The sequence below is a fragment of the Solea senegalensis genome, linkage group LG1 (assembly GCF_019176455.1).
Source record: "Solea senegalensis isolate Sse05_10M linkage group LG1, IFAPA_SoseM_1, whole genome shotgun sequence".
Lineage (NCBI taxonomy): Eukaryota > Metazoa > Chordata > Actinopteri > Pleuronectiformes > Soleidae > Solea > Solea senegalensis.
In genome coordinates, this window is record NC_058021.1 from 1,217,698 (window position 1) to 1,242,927 (window position 25,230).

Sequence of the window (25,230 nt, forward strand, 5' to 3'; positions counted from 1 at the left end):
TGTGTGCGACTTCCCTGACCCCTCCCATGATCGGGTGAGACTCCACCCTGTTTGCAGCTCATTAGCTTTGTCTCCGCTTCAGCAAAACAAGGGGAATCTATAATTATAATTAACACTCTGACACTCAGAGAATGCAAAGCTCTACCGAGGCTGACCCGTGGTGTCAGTACATCTTCTACCGCTGTATCCTCCACACGAGGGTTGTCAGCTGACATGGGGCAAAAGGCAGGGTACACACCCTGGAGAGGTCGCCAGTCCATCACAGCTGCATATGACAGACAGACAGACAGACAGACAGACAGACGACTTCATTATAAGATATAGAGACAAACAACCATTTTAGTGTGTCCAAAGAACCCCGAGAAAACCCCCACACAGAACATGCAAAAAGGCAAGATGCAAACCACTGCACCAACTGTGCGGCCACAAGGTTTTCATTTGTGATCAGATTTCTGAATCTGATCACAAATGAAAAGTAATGATTTCTTCCATCGCCCAACATTTCATCCAAATTGAATTTTTGCTGTTAAAAGACAACAAAAAAAAAAGTAAACGACACAGTAGACACAGCTGTAACAGCTGTTTACAATGTAATGTCGGGCTGCAACAAATTATATTGATTAATAAATGAAACATCAGCTAGTCTGATAATCAGTTTGAGCATTTAGAATGTTTTAGAAACTTTTTTTTACTAATAATTAAAACAATCTTTGTGAATATGTTCAGGTTTCAAACTGAAACTGGTTCATTTTGAGATCATCATTTAGGTTTAGAAAACACAGATCAACATTTAGTGGATTAAAGAAAATGAGCGTTAGTTGCAGCCCTAAAGTAATGGTGTGTGTGTGTGTGTGTGTTGCAGGTGGTGTATGTTACTACAGAGGATCTGCACAAAGTCATGATCTAAAGAATACTTCTCTTTATTCCTTTGACCAGTTATTGCACTGATAACGTACAGTTGTGTATGTCGCTCTGTTATTGCAGTGTGAAGTTTGTTATCAGCTGTGTTACGGTCACCTGATGCAGTGTTTGTTATTGACAGTTGTGTATAAAACAGCATGTTCCGTCTTCTGTATGTTTATCAGGGTGGAATTTCTAATATATGACATCATCAGTGAGCTTAAAATAATGTGACGGAAAATGTTTTAATTAAAACCACCTTGGTCACATGTGTCTATGTGTCAGTGTTTCCCTTTTTTAAGCATCTATTGATGATGAAGCAACATGAAAACACAATGAAACTAAGTTTACAGTCATGTCAGAATGGTTACGATGCACCACGGTCATTTCATGAGTCATGAAAACAATATTTCTTAGTTTGAGAACGTCACAGCTGTGCAACAAAGTCAGATGCTGGTCTTCAGTAGAGCGTAAGTATAATAAAACAAAAAATGGCATTTTTATTTAGTAAAAAAATAAATGCATATACTAGGGAACATCTGATTGGTATCTAATCTAATTTTAATTAATTGTTGTAACTTTTAATGAACGAGAGCCAATGTTAATAATGTGTATTATATTTGGTAGAACAGTGTCCTCTTCCCAAATGATCCATTTATATTAACACTCCACTACACATTCAAGAAACTGGGAGAAAAACACCATATTTTAGATAAATGTATTTCTCAGTCAACTCGGAGCTTCATGATCAATACTAATGTATTGATTCATGCGCTGGGTTATAATAATTATATTATAATCTCCTATCTGTGCCAGACACAAGCCTTTTTAACAATAAAATCAGTAGAGACAATAAAATGTGACATAAGCAGAAAACCTCACGTCAACTTTTTGATCATAAATTGTTGTTTACTACTTTATTGCAGTTATGGAGTTGTTTTCTTACAGGATGTGAAAATCAAGTGTAAAAAAAACAGTATTTTTTATGTTTGTACCATTGAGTGTTCATTTTTATTTTCATCATATGAACATTCTGATTCTGGTAGAAGTAACACATTCTGTATCTTTTCACTCAAACTCAGTCTTTAACTTGTGTTTCAGATGAACGTGCCGACACAATATTTCAACATTTGCTACGTTGAACCAAAGGTGAGCGTAACAATGACTTCAACACGAGAGTTCAGGAGCAGAAAGATGGATTTTCAAACCTACCTCGAAACATACAAAGGCTTGAAAAGCTTCGTCGTTCTATACATGTCACGTGCATGTTCCCGTCGCACCTTTATAAACTCAATAAATAATCCGTCTCATGTCTTCCATTTGTCTGAGGTTTTATTTGTCAGAGTATCACGTTGTTTTGGTGGTCGCGTGCCTCTGCAGACTCTCAGTAGGGTTTGCCTCCGAAGGCATCGAGCATGTCCTGTCTCTCTGCAGCAGTGGGCATATCAGGTTTCACTCCCTGTCGCCTCCTCTCCAGCATCACATTGTGCTGCACACAAACAAATCAAACAAAACCAAAAAGCTCAGCTTCACTTGGATATACAGCACATCATGTGCAATGGGAATTCATTTTCTGTTCATACTACAGACAAACTATTCCATTTTAATGCAGAATCCAGAAAAAAAGCATAAATATGAGGTGCGTTTAACCAATGACTGGATCGATTTAGATTGTGTTAGTGAACTGATCCCACAGCAAATACCATGCTGGTCTGATGATCACTCAAATCTGCCCAACTACAGTTTCACTGTTCGCTCAGTCACTCAAACAGTGCATCTATGTGCACCATCATCACATATCCATCACGTGTTTTGCCCAAGGACACAACGAGGACTGAACTCACAACTGTCTTGTTGAATGACAACCCTCTACAACAGTAACATCACATAAGGTGCAGTGCAGAGTAAAGCCAGTGGGTGGCAGCAGAGGTCTTTTAACATGATTCCAGGCTCATGTCAAACACTTACATGCTTTCTCTGTTGAAGGTTCATTCATGGTTGAATTCAGGGACTTTTCAAGGACATTCAAGGACCAATTCCCTCAAATCCAAGAAGCAAAGTTTAAGATGGTAAAACAGAGATGTTGGAACTAAAAACTTTGGATTTGTTCAGAATATCATACTATCATTGAACAGCATTGTTAAATGTTATTGTCTTTTATTATTATATTTTATTCTATTTTTATGTAAGGTGACCTTGACCATGTCAGAAAGGCACCAATAAATAAAATGTTTTATTATTATTATTATTATTATTTCATTGTGGTGGGAGACATACATCTAAATATCAGCTGAACTTCTTTTTTGCACAAAATTCAAGCACTTTCAATGACCAATCAATGACGTTTCTTTAAAGTGTGATTGTTTGAGATATTGACCCATGGTCAGCATGGACTGTGACGTGTGTGTTCCTCACTGTGACATAGAAGCTTGCCCTCAATGAAAACAAAGACGCCAAGAGGCGTAATAAAAAATCAACATCGGTTTATGAGATTTTAAGAATACGTCCGCTGCTCTATCTCATATATGATACGAGTGTTTTTGACTGGAAACCAGCGTTCACTTCATAACACCAAAGTGCCTCATGTGGTAAAACTGTGTCAGGGCAAATATCAATCAAAACAATATCAAACACTTTATTTAAAGATCACATTTGAACAGGGGATAGACGGAAACTTACCCAGTATTTCCTACAGTTTTTATATGTCAGGAAATAGGCTGAACACATGTCCCTATTATAGTTACTCGCATCCAAACACTTAAAGGAGGCATCACTTTCCTGCAAAGCAGAGAAGCAGGATTAGAAAAGTAGAGACACAGAACGTCAGACACAAATCAGAATTTCAAGTGTCCATTAGCTTACTTGGATGCATGGGTTACCGTCCTGATACCGAAGCTTTTTTTGATTTCTATCCATCTGGATCTGTGTGCACATGGACAATATACTATAAAAATGCTAACATTTCTCATATGTAGAGTCCAGCTCTAAGTGTCTGTGTTTGTGTGTTATCATTGCATTTGAAATTAAATCTGTAAACACTAACATTGCATGGCAATGTTGGATTCTGAGTTTGAACTCAATGTATTTTTATAAGCTAAATAAAGAATTATTGATCATCAGACAAAATTCCGCACAAGACTTCATTTACATTTGTGATGTTGCATTAATAGTGGTATGTCTAATATCAACTGTCAAACATTGATACTGTTCTCTAAGAACTACAAATGGGTTATTTTGTGATTCCTGTCTTTGAAATCCTTTGTTCAGATTAATCTCAGTGACAGTAATTTAACCAAACGTGCACCACAGTAAACAATCAGCTTTTGTCCCTGGGAATGGGAATGCATTTACTCCATGAACTTTGATGTGGGAGAGTGAGGGGTCTAACAACGAGAACATTCATATTTTTATTTTAAATGACTGTAGACATAAGCAGGCATGATCTTTGTGTGTTTCCCTCTGACAGCTATGTATGTCCTTGATGATTCTAAAAGTTTCTGTGTCAGTTTATCCAAGAGGAAATTATCCATTTATCTATATCTACATATACATACATACATACATACGTACATATGTGTGTGCGTGTGTATGTATATATAAACATAGATATATATATATACATATAAATAAATAAATAAATAAATAGATACATACATACACACACAGTACAATCCATATTCAATCCAATCCAGATTCAAACAAAGCATAGCCTTCTGTCAGTACACCACTGTCATAAAACCAATGTGACACCACAACGTTTCAAAATTTGGTGATAATACAAAAACTTCTGTCAATAATTCTGATGAATTTTAAATACACATTTTAAGTGAACAGAACAAGTATCTTAAAGCTGCAGTGTGTAACATTTGTTTAAATATCTGATGTTGCTCATGTTGATCTTATGCATCTGTTCGGTATTTAAAAAAGGGGCTCTGTCAAAGCAATACTATCAGACCTGACTGAGGGAGCATTTGTGTGTATACAGCAGCAGCACAGGAGGCAGGCAGGGCAAGAAGCAAATCAAAACAGTCAATAATGCTGAAAGGACCAGGTTTTTCAAGCAGTAGAATTCATTTCATTTAGAATTCACACTCCAACCTGTTTGTGGTCATCCTGATTTTCTAGCTTGACCTGACATTAAATCAATCACTTCCTGTGTGCAGCTTGAGAATGTCACTGGGGGACACAAGATCTTCACTTAACTGAAAAACATAGAGAGGGCGCAGCTGATAGACACAATTAATATGACAGATATTTGTTTAGATTTAAATATTGCACACTTAATTATTCAATTAATGGATGCACTATATAAGATCCCTATAAATCATGAGGTCTTGGAATTACTGGACAGAGGCAGGCTCCCCCTGGTGGCACTTTGAACTACCTTACTAGCACTGTAAATGGGCAAGCACTTTAAAGTTGTTGTTCATGTTATAAATAATACTTTTCCCCCATTAACCATCACCCCGTTAATACAATAACTGCTTATCATTGCATAGAATTGAATTGAAACGATGAATTGATTATTAATCTATTACTAAATTAATCGACAACCATTTTGATAATCGATTAATCAGTTTGAAGCTTTTTTTCATGATTAAAACAAGATTTCTGATTGTTTAAGCTTCTTAAATGTGAATATTTCCTTCATTTCTTTGCTCTGGATCACAAAGAAATCATTAAAAGTCAATCATTTTGGTTTGTAGACATTTGAGAACATGTTTGACGAAAACCGATCAACATTTTTTAAGGTTTTAGAAAATAATCGACAGATTAATCGATTATGAAAATAATCGACAGTCAGTTGCAGCTCTAATTGAATTGAGTAACATGATCCATCCCTGAAACACAACGTTTAAACGATAATATAGCAGATCATTTTCATTATTCAGAGTCCATGTAGGAGGCAAACATGAGTCTAGTGCACTAACATGTGCCCTTGTTTTGATGCACAAGGACACATTTGACACTAAAGCACTTCTCAGTGCTTTACTATTTACTCTTACATGGTTGACCTTGACTGTTATTACAAACCCTCTGAACTCCTCGCAGAGATGGGAATGAATGAAAGACGAAGGGGACGAAGCCACACAGACTTACCTACTTTTAGCAGCAGCAGCAGCAGTCACTTTTATTCCGGGCTAATGAAGAGTGAATGAGTCTGACTGCTTTTCTCGCCACTGAAGGTTATCCCGTTTATTTACAAGCTAACAGAATATAATGACTAAAGCTAAGTGACGTTCACAAACGACGGTGACATGTGTAGCTTTCCTGTGGAATGCTAGCAGGACTGTGCCTCGGAAAGCTAGCGAAACAGCTTTAGGCGACTAGCTGCTAACTACTGAAGCTACACGAGCCATTAGCATGTAGCCACCTCGTCATATGCTCGAGACGAGTCCCACTCTGTTTCAACAGCGCACCAGGAAAATCAGCCACTCCGTCACCGACGACTGACGGCTCCGCCAGCCAATAGGAACCTCTGAAAGTTGACACGGCAGACTGACAGGCCGCGGAGCCAATAGGATTTCTCGGCTGACATGATGCTCTTCCTATCGCCAAAAACCGGACTAGCCCAAGTTTAAACGATTGACAGTGCGTCCAGCAAGTCCAAAAATTGAGTTTTATTGAAAAGGACTGTAAGTGACGCTGAAGTGAAAGTGGCAGCGGCTTGCGCAAATCGAAAAACACGCCTGGGCGGGACTTGTGTGTGGGCGTGGCCAAAAGCTAGTGCGGTTGCATCGCAGCGCATACACAATGGCTGCTCGAAAGAGGGGAAAGCAAACAATTTTCAGGCCCGTCGCGTCTTGCAAAAAATATGAGAAAAAAATTATTAAAAATTCGGAAAATAGTTGAAAGTGAAGAAAAACTCAACAGAAAGGATGTTAAAGCGTCCGGGGTAAGTTTCATGTAAATTAAGTACACGGTTACACAGTTCTTGAATTAAAATATCGGGGTTATTTAAATTATGAGAGAGGGGTGAGCTGGGGAAAAAAGTTTGTGTTAATCAGTACCCAGTTTGGGACTACAGAGAAAACCAAGGGAGGTGCATGTATTGAAGGAAAAAAATAAAAATAAATTATGTCACTGGTAATATTAGTGTCACGGCGAATGTCCACGAACACTAAAGAGCCCGGGGATCGGCGGAGTGCAGCAAAGTTGAGTGAAGTTGAACGCAGCCTCCACACTTAGTTTATTTGTTTGAATATAATAACAGCAGCAGTGCGGTGGTCAGCGACAGCACCGCGGCGGCTCACATTCACACAACATGTCATTTAAGTGCGTTTAATTTTGTCATGATATTTTATTTTTTCATTTGTTGAGCGCGTCACGGGCTGCACACCTCTCACACACACACACACACACACACACGGTGTCAGCACGTCCTTATCGATCCCAGCATCTCTCAAAAAAAAAAGTAGTAACGCAGTCACGGACACAGTGACATGCTGTCATGCTGTCTCACTGCTCCTCCACAGGCTGCTGCTGCTGCTGCTGCTGCTGCTGTTGTGTTGTGTTGTGTTATCGATCAGTTATTGATCACAGTGTCGTCTCAGGCGTGGGCTCCCAAACAAACAAGACACTGCTGCGTAAATAAAGTAGCAACATGGACGTAGAAGTTGACGCAAAGTAATGAGACTGCGGTGTTTGCCTTTGCAGCAAACGCACACACTTAGTCACAGCTTATGTTATTGAGTGTGAGGCAGGTTGCACTGTGCACGTTAAAGGAATTCCTCTTTACATGGTGTGTGCAGCTGACTGTGTCTCTGTGTGTGTCTGTGTGTGTCTGTGTGTGTGTGTGTGTGTGTCCTGTACCTGTCCTGGCTGTTGTGGTGTGACTCTGGACTAGAGGTTGACTGATGTGGGCTTTTCTATGGTTGTTGATCCAAGCAAAGTGTTATTTCCAGTATATGTGGCAAACAGTGGAATTGCAAGTGCTGCCCATTTGTGTGACCGTTCACGCTCTCACATTTATAACAGCATAAAAACATAGTGGACTCGACACATAAAACATAAATAATGAGACGGGATACTGGAGATACTGCACGGTACAACAAGTACTAAGTAATAATGTTAACAGAATGGAGTAATTGTTATTATGTAGTGTGGGCTTTCAGTTGACCTGTCGTGCCAACCTGAGGGCATGAGGTCAGGGACATGACATGCTGGGTGCATGGAATAACCTTAGAAGATGGATTTGGAACTTTCTGGGCAGTGGGAGCTGGCAGAATCAGTGCAGCCCATGCACGGCCCGTATCTGATGCTGACTGAGGGCCAAAATGTTTTAACCTCTCCATCTGATAAAATGGAAGTTTAATAATAACAAATGATACTATTGTCTCTATTCAAACTGAGCTTGTGTGTGACACTGCAGTGCTCTTATACATTTTAAATGAAAGTGACGTATAAACCTGAATAATATGATAAAATTACATGCATGAAACAGGTCAGCCAAAAAAAACCTTTGAGAAATAGTATGAATTTGTAGCATTTGTCAAGTTTCTGAGAACACAAATGTTTAAACTTGTAATAATACTTAGATGATTTAAAAAATAATAGTTTGATAGCAGTTATTAAAAGATGGCAAACTTTGGCGCTGAGCACGTCGTGGACTGTTTCACACTGAGCTGTTAATGGTCTCAGTCACATGAGACAGTTAATTTTCTACAGGCAGTATGATTGTTTTATTGAAGTTCCTCTGAAGCTCTGTTGTCCTCCTGCTTATCATGGTTTGAATCTCTGGTCTGAAGCTGTTTCAGCCGCGATTACACTGTATTTACAGTACGATGCTGTTGTTGTCAACATGGGTTCTGAACTGGAACTAATACCCATTTCAGCAACAGCGACAACACTGGTATCACATTTTAACTTGATCAAATTGTCAACAAAAACAATTACAATTTTTAAAACTATTTAATCAATGAAAGAATGTATGTATTTAATTAATTCCACTGTGCAGATAAAACAGAAATGTGACCAATTTGAATCTCTGTACCAGATTATTGCTCATAGGTGATTCACATCTGCAGCCTCTGGTCACATCAGACCTAAACTGTGACAGAGGTGACAAACATATAAAGTTCAATTTCAACATAATACACAACACAGATGTGTGCTTGTCAGAATTCAAATCAAAACTTAAGTGTCAAAATCTGTGAGTACAGATTTGGTTTAAAAGTTGTTGTTTAAAAAGTGATACATCTAGAATAAATGTGTTTTGGTAATGTCAAAATGAAATATGTATTATTAGTGATGATAATAAGATAAATTATTCATTACAATTTTTGTAAATCAGTCATTTTATCAGTGCAGGGATTTATAGTCATTTAGTCGTAAAGTGGTAGAAAGTGGATGAAATCAGTGCAGACACCAACGCTTGTGATTCCATGTAATTATTAAAAACAGGAGACGACCCCAGTTTTTCAAATGAATTGTGATGAATACATTTTTCACACAGCTGATTTTTCTTCTGAATCTCATCTGAGCAGCTCAAACATCTTTCTCTAGCACTGTTCTATTTTTGTCGCTTTTATTTCAGTCAATATTTCTTTCAAAACGTGTTTAATTTTGGACAAGAACTCAAATTTGAATGATTTCTTTGTCTGTGGAGTTCAACGCATCATGAACAATACTATTATACTTTGACTTCACAAGACTGATTATTCAGCCTGTGGAAGCTGCTTATGTCTCAGACTGACTTTGTTTCATGTTAACAGAATTTGTTTTGCTGCTGTAAATACACACACACATTAGACATGTTCATAAAATAACAATAATAACCAAGAATATGTACGTAAGAAAAAACATGGAGTGTCTGTTGTAGTTTTAAAGGCCTTGGTGAAGTTGTTTTTGAGTCAGCACAGAACATGATGAATATCATATTCATTTAGTAAGGAAGTAAGTAAAGCTTTATTTGAATCGCACCTTTAAAAACAGCAATTTACAAAGTGCTTTTACATACATAATAAAAATACACAGAAAGGAAAAAAGTAGTGAGATGAATGGATAAACACCGGTTCACACTTTAGATAAAAAGAGATAAAAAGATAAAAAAGACGGCATCACATAAAAGCAAGTCTCTAAAAAGAAGAGATTTAAAAGATGACACTGAGTTCACAAGCCTTATCTCAAAAACAGTTTTTTAAAAGCAAAAGAAAGTCAAAGGCATCAGAAAGATGATGCAGATAAATGTATAAAACATCAAACTTGCTCAGATTAGGTTATTTTTAAAAGAAAAAAATCAATATTATCAGTTATAAATGAACTAACAGATTAAATTAACCTCCAACTATTTAGATAATCTTTTCAGTGGGTTTTTAATGAAATAAAATGCTCTTAAACAAGGAAATCCATTATTCAAGAAAACAAGATTAAACTTTAGTTTTAGCTAGAGAGAAATGACGTCACGTTTGAGTCACATTGAGATGAGTTTCTCTTTTTATAAATAATCATGCGACAGTGGTGACATGATTCTGTCATAGACGTTCATGATTAATTATGGTGCAGCTGGTCGATCTGATCAGAATGTTTTTGATTCCATTTCTTTAACCAAACTGAACTTTTTGTGTCGGTTGCTCTATCTACGCCAGAATCTGTGGTCTTTAAAGGGACAGCTCCGGTTTTTTGTGTGTGTTGTTGAGACACAGAAGCCTGCTGGCATTTAAAACATCATTACCAGCGAGACACACAAAGACAAAACAGATTTCAGCCACAAAGCTCACCCAATAAAATCTAAAAGCTGGCACAAGTTTTATTAGCAGCCATGTTTTCAATGAGAGTGAGTGTCTGTGTCTCAGCGGATGAGAACCACACCATTTCAATGTCTTGATACATTTACATGAGACAGTGCTTGAATGATGATGATGGTGATGATGGTGGTGATCGTGTCCGACCTCTTTCCCGTTGTTCTCCCTGTCACTCAGCAGGTACAGCGTATTGAGGTTGGCAGTTTGAACCCCAGCTTCTTTTCGTGGCTTGTGACTGTGTCAATATGAGCTGTTCTGTTATTGGTCAGTGTCTCCCATCATGCTGCAGATTTACCTGTGAGGCTGTAAACAGAGCAGCTGCAGAAGTGTCATTCTCTCTCTCTCTCTCAGATCACTTGATTTACATGATGCTGAAAGGTTATAAAAGAAGTATTCATCACCAGCTACTGTATCTTTAAAGGCAAACATTCTAAATGTTCACTGACACTTTGTTTTCCTACAATTTCCACTTGTGGAAAGACGGTCCTCACTTCATATTTAGAATGTTTATCCTTTTCATAAATGCACAATCTTTTGTAGCCTTGAACTTAAAATACAAGTCTTATCAAGTAGTGATTGTTTTTACTCAGATGCATATTTAGGAAAGCATATAGACATTGTTGCTATGAGACAAAGCTGGTGTTTCCACTGTCAGCTCACAGTGAAGGAAACCTGCACCTCATGGTGTGTCTCTGTCCTCTGCTGGTGTGTCTCTGTCCTCTGCTCAGTCAAATCACTGTGAACGGTTTGAAATCGTGTGCAGGTCTAAAGGTAAACAGAGAGAAAAGCTTTGGGCCTCATTCACCATTCGTAGAGGGGAACTTTCCTCATCCCATTTGCCGGGTTCTATGAAGATTCTGGTGCTCAGTCCACACCAAGGTTAGCCTGGGTGAACCCAGAATCTGCCTTTGATTTGGTTCCGTTCTACAGATCCGTCTGGCAAGGACGCCATTTGTCCAACTACAGAGTAATAAAAGGGAACCAATCCCCAACGTTCTCAAACTGTTACATATGTACAGGCTTGTAACATACCTTTCCAAGAACTTTAACTGGACTAAATGTCCATGACCCAGTGTACAAGGTGGCTCCAGTAGGTGGCGATATGTCTCCTCTCAGGTTGTCAGTATACAATGTTTTCTGGTTAACTGGTTATGTCACAGACCAAAACAAGCATGTTGAATGCTATTTCATGCCTTTTATACCTTTCACTTACTTCAAAATAACTTCTAATATTTCATTCTTTAAGCTGACAGAGTTGCATTTGGTCCAAAAATGCATTCTTTTATTTCAGGATCAGGATGTTTTTTTTTCTTCTGTGTTTGTGACATCAGTGTGTGACATCATCACGTATGTACATTGTACAGAAAATACAAGGAATACTGGTTATCCATGTTAAAGACACAGGTAGTACAAACACTGAGAGAAATAAAAAAAAGAAAACATAAAGAACAAAAAAGAGGTTCAATTCCTAATAGGAAGTAGGCAAGGAATAGATATACATATACATGATTATTATTTATTTATTTTATTTAATTTAATTTATTTACATATATGATCTGGGATTGCTTTAAATATAAAGCCAAACAATATAAACTACACTTTGAACTGAATTCATTTATGTTTGTTGTTTGCCCACTGGAACAGGTAGTGAGGTATTTTCTGTCTCTCCTCTGATTGGTCGACCAGGCTTTACATGTATCGTTATACTGCCACCTGTTGTCTTGGCATGCTTTTGTATGTTCATGTTTTTGAGAACTGAGCTTGTTTGGGTTTGTTTATCTTTAATACTGGAGGAGGAAAATACTCACCTCCATATTACAATGTTTTATTATCTGGGATTTATGACTAAACACACATGTTTATACTGACGTGCCTGTGTAAAGTAATCAGTTATTGTTCATTTGTTTTTAACAATGTGGAATTTACATGACCACACTTCTTTTATTTATAATATTGTTTCATAAATATTTTAAAATAAAACAACTTGAACAGAATTATTTTACATTCATGTTCATTTAGCTTAAGGGTTATTTGTGCATGATACCTGTGTCTGTGGTTGTGATTTAGAGGTTATGGTTCGGTAATTAATAAATACTTTAAATATTATCATGTGTGATGTCACGGACCAGGTGGACACCTTGAAATGAAATGTCTTCTCTTCTCTGTGTCTCTGTCTCTGTCTCACAGGCTCCTGAGTCCGGGTGGTGTTGAGCTCATAAAACTGGATAGAATAATTGCATCAGTACTAGTTGGTCACAGTGCCCCTGTCCATGTAGCTGGTCTGCCTTAAGGTGCCATGGCCACAGGAACCCAGGGCCACCGTGACCACATCTTGGACAAAGCCAAGTTCACGGCACCCACCGGGAGGCGCAGGAGAGCGGAGGGAAAGCCGAAGAAGAACTTCCCCTGCCAGGAGTGTCAGAAGGCTTTCAACAGTCTGGAGAAGTTGAAGGTGCACTCGTATTCTCACACAGGAGAGAGACCGTACCGCTGCTCCCACCCCGACTGCACCAAGGCCTTCGTCTCCAAATACAAGCTGCTACGGTACTGACACACGGCAGCATCACACAGCCGGCTGCTGCAGCATGTTGCTTTTCTCTGTCTCTTTGGCTAACATACAGTAGCGTGTTTGTGATGACCACATTTCAGCTCTTGTGTTTGTGTGTGTGTGTGATAAAAGTTACATGATTGCTCATAGATTGTGTCTGTGTTCCAAGGCATATGGCAACTCACTCGCCAGAAAAAAACCACAAGTGTTCATACTGTGAGAAAATGTTCCACCGCAAGGATCACTTAAAGAATCACCTACACACTCATGACCCGTACAAGGAGGCGTTCACCTGTCAGGAGTGTGGCAAGAGCTACAACACCAAGCTGGGCTTCAAACGCCACCTCGCCCTCCATGCTGCCAACAATGGAGACCTCACCTGCCAAGTTTGCCTGCAGCCATTTCCCAGCACCGGGATTCTTCTAGAACACCTCAAGACACACGCAGGCAAGTCCTCGGGCGGGACCAAAGAGAAGAAGCACCGCTGCGAGCACTGCGAGCGGCGGTTTTACACCCGCAAAGACGTGCGGCGACACATGGTGGTGCACACCGGACGCAAGGACTTCCTCTGTCAGTACTGTGCCCAGCGCTTCGGTCGGAAGGACCACCTGACGCGTCACATGAAGAAGAGCCACCCCCAGGAGCTGCTGAGGGTAAAAACTGAGCCAGCTGATTCGCTGGAGCCCATTGTCTATGACCTGGCGTCTGGGGACATCAAGGGTGAGCTCGCAGGAATGTTGACGCCGCGTCCGCACCAGCTCAACATGTACGCCGGCCCCGTCCTGGACGCGGAGCCCTTCCCCGCCCCGACGCACCCCTTCTCTTTAAAGTACCCGCTGGGCCCCAACTTGACCTCATACGCCGTCTCCTCGCAGGAGCGGGAGCAGAATCTAAAGGGAGAACTGGAGACCTACCTGATGGAGCTGCAGAACAGCATGCCCTCCTCGTCCTCTGCAGCCCAAGAACCCCAAATCCCCTCCTCCAAACTTGAGTTGGAGCCTCCTGGAGGCGGGCTGGAGGGGGCCAGTGAGGACGTGTCCATGTCCAAAATGTCCACATCAGTGGCAACACCCACAGCAGGAGACTCTCTGGCCTCGTCCTCCTCTCTGATGGACTTCTCACAGCTTTTCAACTTCCTTCCGCTCAACGGGCCTCCATACAACCAGGCAGGAGGCAGCGGGGGGCAGAGTATCGCCTATCAACCCAGCGAAGAGTCCGCTCCTCTCGTCCAGCTGCCTCCACAGTCGTCTGAGGGCCCAGAGGGTGCAGAGAGTCCACTTCAGGGGCTCCCCTCCTCCTTCATATCCAACCTGAGCACACCAACCACACTGCCCCGCTTCCACCAAGCTTTTCAGTGACCCAGTATGTAACACATGCATTCTGAAGTCTGATTTATACTCCGTCGCACAACGCTCGCCACTTTCATCTCATCATCGTTTTTTTTTTTTTGTCTAATTGTAGACATTTTGTACTCGGCTCTCGAACGACACCTTGTTTTCCACGTCGCTCTCCTGATTTCTGTCACCGCCTCTCGTTGTCCTCTCAGTAAAAGTACATTCAGAATCTCTCAAAACCTACGGTATGGAAACAAAGACACACACTGACAGCGTCAGGATGATGTCATGTAAACTGGTGACTGAGGGAGACAGCTGGAGGTGTGTGTGGTTGCTATGGAGACAAGTGAAACATGTTGTTCAGGTTTTTTTTGAACAAATGATTATCACAAATGTCAAGCGACGGAGTATAAATCAGGTGTAACGCACACACACACACACACACTGACGTGCATGTCCAGCTTCATGAGTACACACACACACACACACACAGATTGACAGAGAGAAGATGCAAACGACACATGATTTTAGCACTTCTGTCTTAAATGCAACAATGTAACACACACGGTTTCAGTCATTTTTATTTATCGGCATATTACATAACAGTGACAAAATAATCCTTATATGTGAAAAAAAAATCACAATTCTTGGTTCATTTTCAGTTTCATAATCAGATTAACGTGCAGGTCGTCATCAGATGGTCAGCTGTGCTCTGAGCACCGCGTTAAACGTCAGAGCAGAAGCGCTGCCACATGCCGCAGGTCACGTGACCTGTAGTAATGTGGATCACAGTGAGAGCAGAAGACAGAAGAACTTTAAGACCTGATGTTTTTGGGCACTTTTTGCAGCGTATCTTGTTTTTCATATCGCACTTTGAACAGTGTGGTGTTGTCGAGCATCACGTGCCCTTTGTTTTATGTCTGTTTATTGTGGCGTGATTTTCAAAGGACCAGTTTTTAGTTTGGCCAGATTTTTGTCCTTAAAGGGATAGTGCAAGTTATTTTGAAGTGGGCTTGAGGCGCTGACTGTGAGTCTAAGTGCTCCCTCTGCACTGAGATCCAGCTTCATCACGGTGTCAACATGACTGCCAATTGGGAAACTGAACTGAAGTTAGTGTCACTCGCGGCTCAATCCCCACAGCTGACAGGAGTTTCTGACCCACTGCTGCCTCCATCAGTGACTTCAAGTAGGTTATTTATGTGACTTTGTGTCTGAATTTCTTTGTTGAGATTTACCTCAGTGACACAAACTTACAACATGAGACCAGCAGTAGACCAGCAACTCCTTCGTGTGTCTTCATCAGCCAAGAAAGGCAGATCTTCTCCATGGACTTTGGTGCAGTAGAGTGAAGGGTATAAGAAACTTGTAAAAGGGCTATTTAACAGTGAAATAGAGCAGTGGATATATTCTTAAGATAGCATAGACTTTTGTTATTGACTAAGATCTTGTGTTGTGTGTGTGTGTGTGTGTGTTTTCAGTGTCAGAGAATCAGAATGTCTTTATTGTCATTGTCACGGATGTTATAACGAAATTGGTTGAGCAATTTATCCTCCGTGTATTTAAGAATAAAAGTAGGCACTCACACTTTCCCAGTAATATTACATGGAAATATGTAGCTAACTTGCAGACAGCCATTACAGGCAGTGCATGTCTTAATGGCTCATACCACACAGTCACCTCATCAACAGTAGTGAGCAACACCTGGTGTTGACTGAGCTGGAGTGAAATCATTCAAATGAATTTGCAATATGAAGTGAAATGGCCTCAGTGTGGCTGTCGGCACTGACTGCACGATGAGCGTCCACTGAGCTAAGAACCAGCGTAACACGGGCAGGCTCACTCTTACTGAAACCAACAAGGAAGGAATAATTAAAGTTTAAATAAAATAACAAGAATTCAATATAGGACACATAACAAGGAGATGCCAACACTAAAGGAAGTCATTTTAAAATAAGCTATCTTTCTCAACCAGAGCTGAAAGACATTTAGAGAGACGTCTTTTAAAGATTTTATTTGATGAGTGTTTATTTACATGCATGAAATCTTATTTTACCGCGTGTCCCCATGTTTTCACTGAGTGAGTCTGCATTGCTCGTTCTCTGAATGTGTCGGCATCATCCAACCACACGTCTGAAACTTCAATCAGAAATGACAAAAAAAACACGTCAAGCATTTATATACATGTACATATACATACTGTATATACAGTATGGTACCAAGTGCCATTGTATTTGAGAAGGTCTTTATAAAGAATGAAAATGTAAACATAGAATGCAAAAAATGTTTGTGAAGGCAACGCGCTGAACGTAATCGCTTCACTTAAGATAGAAAAAAACCACAGAAACTAACATTTTCCGTGTCCACCTAACTTTCCTGTTGTTGAAGACAAAATAAACTAAGGACTTAAAAAGAAGACGCAGTATAAGCTATTTAAAGTGATACACCCCCATTTAAACATGTATCATTTAAAAGTGAAATAAGCTATTCTCAAATTGGCAAATATGTGAGGTGTGCGCCGTTCTCCCAACACTTACGCTACAGTATTTGTTCTTCAGAGCAAACAGAGGATATAGAATGAACAGACAGGAAACATGCCAATCAAGTTGTCTCTTATGTGTGTGAGTCAATCAAGTGTTGCTGCTATCATGAGCACAGGGATGTGAAACAATAACACCTAACTTTACATGTTATTAAACACACACTTTACCTTCACTGAGTCTCAAAATATTCCAATGAGATTACTTTTCATGCAGTTAGAGGTTCGACGATCGCAGCCACAGTACGCTAGCTCCAGTAGCTTTGCTACTTAAATCCTTAAAGAGATAGTTCAGGTATTTTTAAAGAGTGTTTGTATACTGTATACATGTGGTCAGTGCTGTGTGAACATGGAGGCTCACAAGGAAAAACTGATTTTAGCCACTTAACAAAAGACTCCCCTTTATAAAAGCTACACGAGAAGTGATCCTCTCACTCTGCCACACCAAAGTCCGTAGAGAAAATGAGTGATTTTTTCATGAAGTTGTGTTCACACGTGTTATTTTGTGACTTTTTGTTTGAAATCTAAGTGAGAACAACTCACTAAATGACACAGTGGTAGAACAGCAGCTCCTGTGTCCCTGCAAGCCACATGTAAACATTTCATCAGTGTACTTTGGTGTATAAGAGTGAGTACTTTACAAACCATACAAAGGGTTATTTAATGGTAAGATAAAGTGGCATAAATATAAACATAAAATCTGTAGACTGAGCCTTTTGTTATGGTGTAAAATCATTTCTTCCTTGGCAGCCATGTTTTCATGGTGCACTCTCATCTCACATCAACACACTTACAAACACCTGAACTATCACTTGATGACCAGTTAATGCCTTAATCAATCAACACAGACTCTAATCCGTACAAACAATAATACATTTCACCCTTGAAAGTTGAAGTGAGCAGACACCGATTCATTCAGTGGAAAAGTTTCAACAAAATCAAATAGTAAACTACAGTTAGCACTGATGCATTGCTTTGACGTGTCATTAGCAACTGCTGTTACCTCTAGTGACTGTGTTTAGATTTCGATTTTCTCTCAGCTGTAAAGATGCATTGTGTGCAGCTGCTGGTGGTATCCCTCGTCTGTGGACAGCACATGAGTTTCCTCCTTAAATCAGCAGTGACGATCTAAACGAGCAGAGTTACATTCAGAATGCTGAGGACACAAATGTTTGAGTTTGTTTTTAGTCCTGTTGCAGTTTGTGTGTTTGCCAGCTGTTGCTGTGATCTGATGACCACAGTCTACCTTATATTCTACAGTGAACAGGATATTGACTGAAATGTGTATGTCGCAGATGCTCATGATGATGCGAATAATACGTGAGAATGCACACGCCATCTTCTGATTTTGAACGCTCACAACTCACTTTTGGCAAACGGAACTTTAAGATGTTGCTATTTCACTTTTCTACAAACCATGGGAAACGTTGGACTCGTACGTTCCGTGTGCAAAGAAACATTTTGTGATATTTGTCAAGTGTGAAGTTTAAAAGTACTTGAGGCAAAATTGTCACTTGAAGGTTGAAGGCACTGAGCAGCATGTAGTGTGTGTGTGGGTTCTTCAGCGCACTGTTAATAACAAATGTGTGTCACACGGCAGACGATGGAAGATCACCAGTGCTCTGACGCTGCTGGTTATACTTTTGTGTCTTACTCTTCAGTCTCAAAGAGTTGCGATTGCTGCTTGAACAGTGTTCGTCGTCACGTTACAGAATGGTTGTGTCCATTTCAGACAAAAGGCAGACGTTAGCAGGTGTTTGTGCTGTAGTGAGCGACGATCTGAAGACCAAACACTGGGCTTCGGTGTGTGTTGTAATGCCGTGATGTGACTAAGGATAGATGTGGAGAACTGTTATTAAAAGGATTCCAGTTCTAACCCTCATTGGTCAAATACAGAATAAGTATCTGGCCCAAAGATGCTGCTATTGGAATGTATGTTACGTTAATTCTAGCGTTAGACTCGTCAATCAGAAAAATCCAGCACAGTGTGAACTCATGTTGCCATAGAGATGATGAAGCTGCTGACGTCAGGCAATTCATTTCATAAATGTATTGAAAACGACGCGACAGTCACATGACAGTAAACTCTCACAAATATAACACAAATGTGTTTTTGGTGCAGCTTGTGAATGTGTAGCTGTTTTTTCCAGATGCTGTTGTCATCACTTTTAGCGAATGAATGTCAAGCTACAGAGAGAGTCAGTCAATCAGGAGCCACAGCAGTCCGTCTAAACGAGGGAACTGAAAAACACGAAAACATCCCAAAACAAGCGACTTCCCTCTCTGAGAAAACCTCAGCACAATGACCACAAGAGGGACTTGAACCAGGTTTGAAAACAGATGACGAACATTTGCAGATCAGTTTTAGACTAATGTGCCAAGTACATTATACAGAGTAAGCCTCTGACAATTCAACTTTGCACATACACATATAAACATACAAATATCCTCTTTTTGCTTTTTATGTGACATAATAAAGTCTATATAATAAAGAAAGACTGTATAAAGTAACTTAAGCCGGGACATTCAGGCAAGTGTCGGACACACAGAAGATCCCGCGTTCAAATAACAGAAACAGCAGAAATTACAGATACACGTCTGCAGCAGTAACGTGCTCTGACAAACAAATGACTGAGTTTTCCCAACTTCCCACCCAGGAAAAATATTGAGTACATGGGGAAAGGGAGGGGTGGAACAAACTATCGTGCATTTAAATAACAAAAAGATCTGATTGACAACTCATGGAGCTGGGAACAAGCACAACACACAACTACACTTTAGTAACAAGCTTCAAAAACTGCAGCACAAACAAACATTTGTAAGTGACTTCAGGTTTGTTTTTCTGGAAAGTCGCTTACAAATGTTTGTAGTCGCGTGCTGCAGTTTATTATATGACATTTACAACCTTTGACCTCAGAGATGTCTTAGTTTAAACAGAAGAGCCCGCCCTCTGGTGGTGAGGTAAAAAGCATTGTTCTTCCTCTCAGCCGTCCACCACACCTCCGTGTTCAGAAATCCTCAGCATCACATTTTCAATAAGGTATCAGTAAGAGTATCGATAGGTATCGGTATCAATAAGCAGTGATTATATCAGTTTCTCATTTAGATAAAAACTTAGACGCGGTGTGTTTTAACGTTGCCATTAGGACATGTTGGTGTTTATAACTTGGACTAACCGTGAAGAGTGAGCTCACACATGTCTGTGGTTCGCAGAATCGTTCGCAGAATCGTTCGCAGAATCGTTCGCAGAATCGTTCGCAGAATCGTTCGCAGAATCGTTCGCAGAATCGTACAAGTGCAACATAACGATCCAGGGGAGTTGGTCGGGTTTGGACATGTGTCACATGACAGCAAAGCTCATCAGATGTGTGCAAAATAAACCGGCGGTGTGACGCTCCAAAATATCAAAACATCTGCTGTCACACTGACACACGTCGGTGAATTGTGACATCAGTGAAGAGTGAACAGTAGCACAGGTGTTCTGCAGAACTACACTCACCATTGTTACACGTCCACGAGACACTGGACTGTGAACATCACAGCTGGTAACACACAGTGCATCCTAGTTAGAAGAAATGTTTGATACATTTATATACATATATATATATATATATATACATATGTGTGTATATATATATGTATGCAGTGTATATATATAACCCAATAGTGTTATCATTTACCTCACTTACTCATCTTGTTTTTGTGCTCCGGGATTTAAAATTAATGATGAACTGCAAGTGTTAAATTGCCCTCCTCCTCCTCCTCCTCCTCCTCCTCCTCCCTGAGACATGATCAGACATGACAGAGACATAGAGAGCATTTATGGAAATCTGTGGATTTGTATTTTTTTTATAAGATACAAGCCTCCCTCTCTCTCCCTCTCTCTCTCTCTCTCTCTCTCCCTCTCTCTCTCTCTCTCATATACATATACATTGATACATGTATGTATGTATTGTATATACATATGTGTGTGTGTGTGTGTGTGTGTGTAGTAATACTAGCACTTTTTGTAAATTGAATTTCCTACTATACATTTTTTTGTTTAAAACCTTTATTATGCTATAGATATATATTTAGCTCTGTCAGAGAACAATAACATGTACATACAATATAAATGTTTTATTTTTACAGGTACAAAGTTGACAGTGTTTTTTCCTATCAAAGTGTCATTTTTGCTTTACTTGCACAAGTGTTCTGTGTATCTCACTGAGGGGCCTCTGATCTCCTCTGTACGGGCTCCTCCAGGAGGAAACTGCTGGATTACACGTGAGAGCTCCGGCAATTATGAAGCATAAATGGACAGTTATTTAGCACTTCATTTTGTTAATAGCCAGACAAGATTTATGTCAGATAACGTTGGTGATTGTGTGACTTACTGCAGGTGTAACTCGATGTATATGGAACAACACACGTTAGTGTGTTTCCAGTAAACTCTAATGTAAACATTTTAACAATCTACTATATCGTACGTTAAAACTTACAAACTCAAAAGTTTCTCCTTAGCGACGACTGACCAGAAGTTAAGGAGCTGGCTTATATTTAGTGGAAGCTATAAATCAATTATCACAATATATATTGTAACTGCAGTTATTATGGTCAGGAGAATTATGACACATCAGATACATCCCACCACTCAGCTCTGTGGTCAGTCAGAGCTCCTCCCCAAAACTCCAAACACCAAAAAAAAAAGAATTGGTGTTATTATGTAAAGTTAGAAACATGTTTTTGTTATATTACAATATTTTATACACAAGTTTGTTCCCTGTGTGTCTGTAAGCTTTCCACTGCAGACGTCTTACAGGAAGGTAAAATACAGGCAGAGGGCTCCACTTGTTTTATTGTCTTAAGGAAAATCAGTCAGTTTAAGAGCAGATATTTGTAATGAATTATGCATGAATTGCAATTATTTACATCAGACTAATAAGTGATGTGTATTTTTCTGATCATGCGTGATGCATGATGCAGGACAGTAGATGGACCAGACTGAGGACTGAAGTTAAAAGAAAAATATCATATTGGAGTCTGGTATCTGATCTGGTTCATAATCTTAAAGTGAATCCAAATGAACAGAAATGAACATCCCAGTTTAGGGAGACGCTCTTCAGTGAGAGGCACAGACATTTAGCAAATCAATTTTATATGTGTGTATATATATATACATATATATATATATATATATATATATATATATATATATATATATACATATATATATATTTATATATATATATACATATATATATCCAAGCTTCATTGGTACCAGTGAACTTTGTTGAATGTGTATGTAAGAAACACTGCAATACTGCAATATGTTTTGGTATTGGATCAAGCTGCTAACATACTTCTCAAGCTCCTTTACGGTGCTTACAGACCTCTTTTCTAGTTTTGAAATGTATCTTTTGTAAAAAACAACAAAATATCCAGTTTAGCTGAACAGTTGGCGTGTGTGTGTGTGTGTGTGTGTGTGTGTGTGTGCCTGGTTGTACTATATAGCTACATATATTTTATTGTACTGTGACTTTTGTAGTGTTTTGACAGACTTGCCTGTAACCCCTCCCCCCACCACCACCTGTGCGTGTATATGTGTGTGTGTGTGTGTTATGATGATGATGATGTGTGTGTGTGTGTGTGTATGATGATGATGATGATGTGTGTGTGTGTGTGCGTGTTATGATGTGTGTAATCGGAGACATGGTGGGAGGTTGCTCTGAGTGACGGTGGACGGACACACCCGCGCCGCCGCTGACAAACGTGACTCCATGTGATGCCATTCAGACGTTCAGAGACAAACTGCATTCCAGCCATGTTGGTTCTGTTATCCATTGCATTTCAATAATGCCATCCTGTGTCAATGATGGACTCATTGCTAATTCTCAATCTTTTTTTTTTTTCTTCAGATCTATTTTACAAACTACTGTTGTATTTTTATATAAATATAGGCAAAAGTATTTCACATAAACATATATATAAGTGAATATATATATATATATGTATATGTTTATAGGTTGTAACTTAATGCTGCAGCTGTTATCTGTTGTTTTACACATTGACATCATCCAAAGAGGCAGATTATTTATTGTCTGACAGAGTAACCTGATTTGATTTACATACCTTGCTGCTATGAGAGAGAAGAGCTGCAGTTGTCAACGTCAGTGTTTCAACACAATGTAATGAAAGTTTAATAAACATAAGAGAAGGAACCACCGTGCTGTCTGTCTGATTATTGCTCATCATAGACTGTCACTCACACAACATATGGGAGAGATCTTGTCAGTTAATGTGACATTTAAACCTCCAGCGTGTAAACTAAAGAAGAAACTGGAGACGATATAATTATGCTTATTTTCTATGAGTTATATATTTAAATAAAATATTGTTTCCATGACTCCAGAATGAGATTTTCACATTTATATATTTCCTATTTAAAACATCTTGAGTAAAAGGCTGAAAGTCTTTCAAAAACCAAGAAAATGTCCCCTGACCCAACCGTGGGTCCTGACTTAAGCCACTTGTTCATTAACAGCTCGACATCACTCGACTCGCTTGCTTTTCCATCAGTGACAGTACCTGGTACCTGGTGCTTTTTTGGTTCCTGCTCTGGTGAGGTTCCAAACGAGCTGAGCCGATAAAACGTAAAACGTGACATTAACAGAACTGACACGTCGTGACTGTGCACAACTCCAGAGCTGAGAAACATAGACGCTCACTGAAAACAAGAAAGAAAACTATTGTAGCCACTTATTATGAGGCAGCTTTCTCCAACAGGAAATTGCAGACTCTCTCTCTCACTCTCACTCTCTCTCACTCTCACCCCCTCTCTGTCAGCGTTCTGCAGCTCAGAGTCTGGATATTCATTCAAACTGTCGCCGACTCAGTAGCTAATTATGATTTTAAAGTAACTAAGCGGGTGCCAATGTAATGTCAGTATAGTGAGTAGTAATTATTGACCTCCACCACTGATTAACTCAGCGACTTGTTGTTTACATTGTGGTCATTAGTTTGCACTAGTTACAGCACCTTACATCATGCACGCCCAGGGAATCCATTTAGACCGTACGGCCGCAGACAGGGCCGCTCTTCATGAGGTCAAGCTTTGGGTCGTTCACATTCAGTTGAAGTTTCCCACGACTGTTGGAGCAGCTGGACATGCACACTTCTTATGACAGCTCCCATTTAATCGTGCTTATACTGGAGGGAGACGCCACCACAGCAATGGCGGCTTGTTTACGTCCAGTTCTTTGCCGGATTCGTCTATAAACAGACAAACATTTTAATATGGAGAAAAAGATCCTGAACTTTTCCATATTAGGTCATCAGGAAATGCTGTTTACATGACTGTTGTCTTAAGACTTTAGTAAGTCGTTTGGTGAGTTCACACAATGCTGATTAAGTGTGTTATCTCCACACAACTCTCTCTGTGTTGCTCCGTGCAGCTGCGCTTGGATCCCATGTTGCTCGGCATCATTCCCGTGTTGCACACAGGAAGTGGTTCCTTTTATATCAAGACAGATGGAGGCAATTGTAACAATTGCTCTAGTAAAGTGGTTGAAGTGTAACTGTATCATGGACACAAAGAAGTGTCCATGATAAACACAATAATAAGCCCTTGCACTGCTGCTGTATACACACAAACACTCCCTCACAGTCAGGTCTAATGTATTGATTGATGAAGGAGGATGGAGTGGCTCAGTGGTTAAGACCGGTACCTTGTATACACAAGCCTTTGTGGTCGCAAGTTCAACTCCACCCCTGGCAGGTTGTACTCAATTCCCTTGTACGTCACTTTGGATAAAAGTGTCTGCTAAACAACATGATGTAGTTTCAGATGAAGCTTAAAAGTCATGTAAACTTTAATGTTTCTTTAGAAGACCAGAGGACAGTAACACACGGTTACATACTGCAGCTTTAATGTGGCTAACATGACAATGTTGCAGTCCATGTAAACACTGTGTGTGTGTGTGTGCGCGCTCATGTGTTGTGCTCAGGGAGAAACAGTGAGTGGAGTGACTTACATGTTGCCTCCCTAAACCCTCCCACAGCCTCGTGCTCAACTCTGTCAAACTTATGTCCACTTTGAAACTGTAGTGCAGCACACAGTGCATTGTGGCTGACGCTCTCTTTCTCACACACACACACACGCACTCACTCACTCACTCACACGCACGCGCG

The 25,230-nt window shown here is 39.9% G+C and overlaps 2 protein-coding genes across 3 annotated transcripts; one reads left to right on the forward strand and one right to left on the reverse strand.

Moving 5' to 3' along the window:
* Positions 1-1,798: 1,798 nt before the first annotated feature.
* On the reverse strand, positions 1,799-6,313 carry chchd7 (coiled-coil-helix-coiled-coil-helix domain containing 7). Of its 2 annotated transcripts, none has more exons than XM_044046354.1 (4): positions 6,005-6,313; positions 3,763-3,822; positions 3,580-3,678; positions 1,799-2,389 (listed from the first exon to the last, which is right to left on the reverse strand). In XM_044046354.1, the coding sequence occupies exons 2-4, from the start codon at positions 3,814-3,816 to the stop codon at positions 2,285-2,287; spliced, it is 258 nt and encodes an 85-aa protein (XP_043902289.1). In that variant the 5' UTR covers positions 3,817-3,822; positions 6,005-6,313; the 3' UTR covers positions 1,799-2,284. The 2 variants fall into 2 exon arrangements, with proteins under 2 accessions (XP_043902289.1, XP_043902283.1); XM_044046348.1 differs by having other exon boundaries at positions 6,001-6,313.
* Positions 6,314-6,669: 356 nt separating this feature from the next.
* plag1 (pleiomorphic adenoma gene 1) lies at positions 6,670-17,593 on the forward strand. Its single transcript, XM_044045581.1, has 3 exons — positions 6,670-6,796; positions 12,831-13,187; positions 13,361-17,593. The coding sequence occupies exons 2-3, from the start codon at positions 12,940-12,942 to the stop codon at positions 14,547-14,549; spliced, it is 1,437 nt and encodes a 478-aa protein (XP_043901516.1). The 5' UTR covers positions 6,670-6,796; positions 12,831-12,939; the 3' UTR covers positions 14,550-17,593.
* The last annotated feature ends 7,637 nt before the right edge of the window (positions 17,594-25,230 follow it).

Coding starts and splice junctions, on each gene's coding strand:
- chchd7 (XM_044046354.1), bottom strand. CDS start 3,816: ATGGATAGAAATCAAAAAAAGCTTCGGTATCAGGACGGTAACCCATGC. Junction 3,679..3,762: donor ACGGTAACCCATGCATCCAA/GTAAGCTAATGG, acceptor TCTGCTTTGCAG/GAAAGTGATGCCTCCTTTAA. Junction 2,390..3,579: donor AAAACTGTAGGAAATACTGG/GTAAGTTTCCGT, acceptor GTTTGTGTGCAG/CACAATGTGATGCTGGAGAG.
- plag1 (XM_044045581.1), top strand. CDS start 12,940: ATGGCCACAGGAACCCAGGGCCACCGTGACCACATCTTGGACAAAGCC. Junction 13,188..13,360: donor TCCAAATACAAGCTGCTACG/GTACTGACACAC, acceptor CTGTGTTCCAAG/GCATATGGCAACTCACTCGC.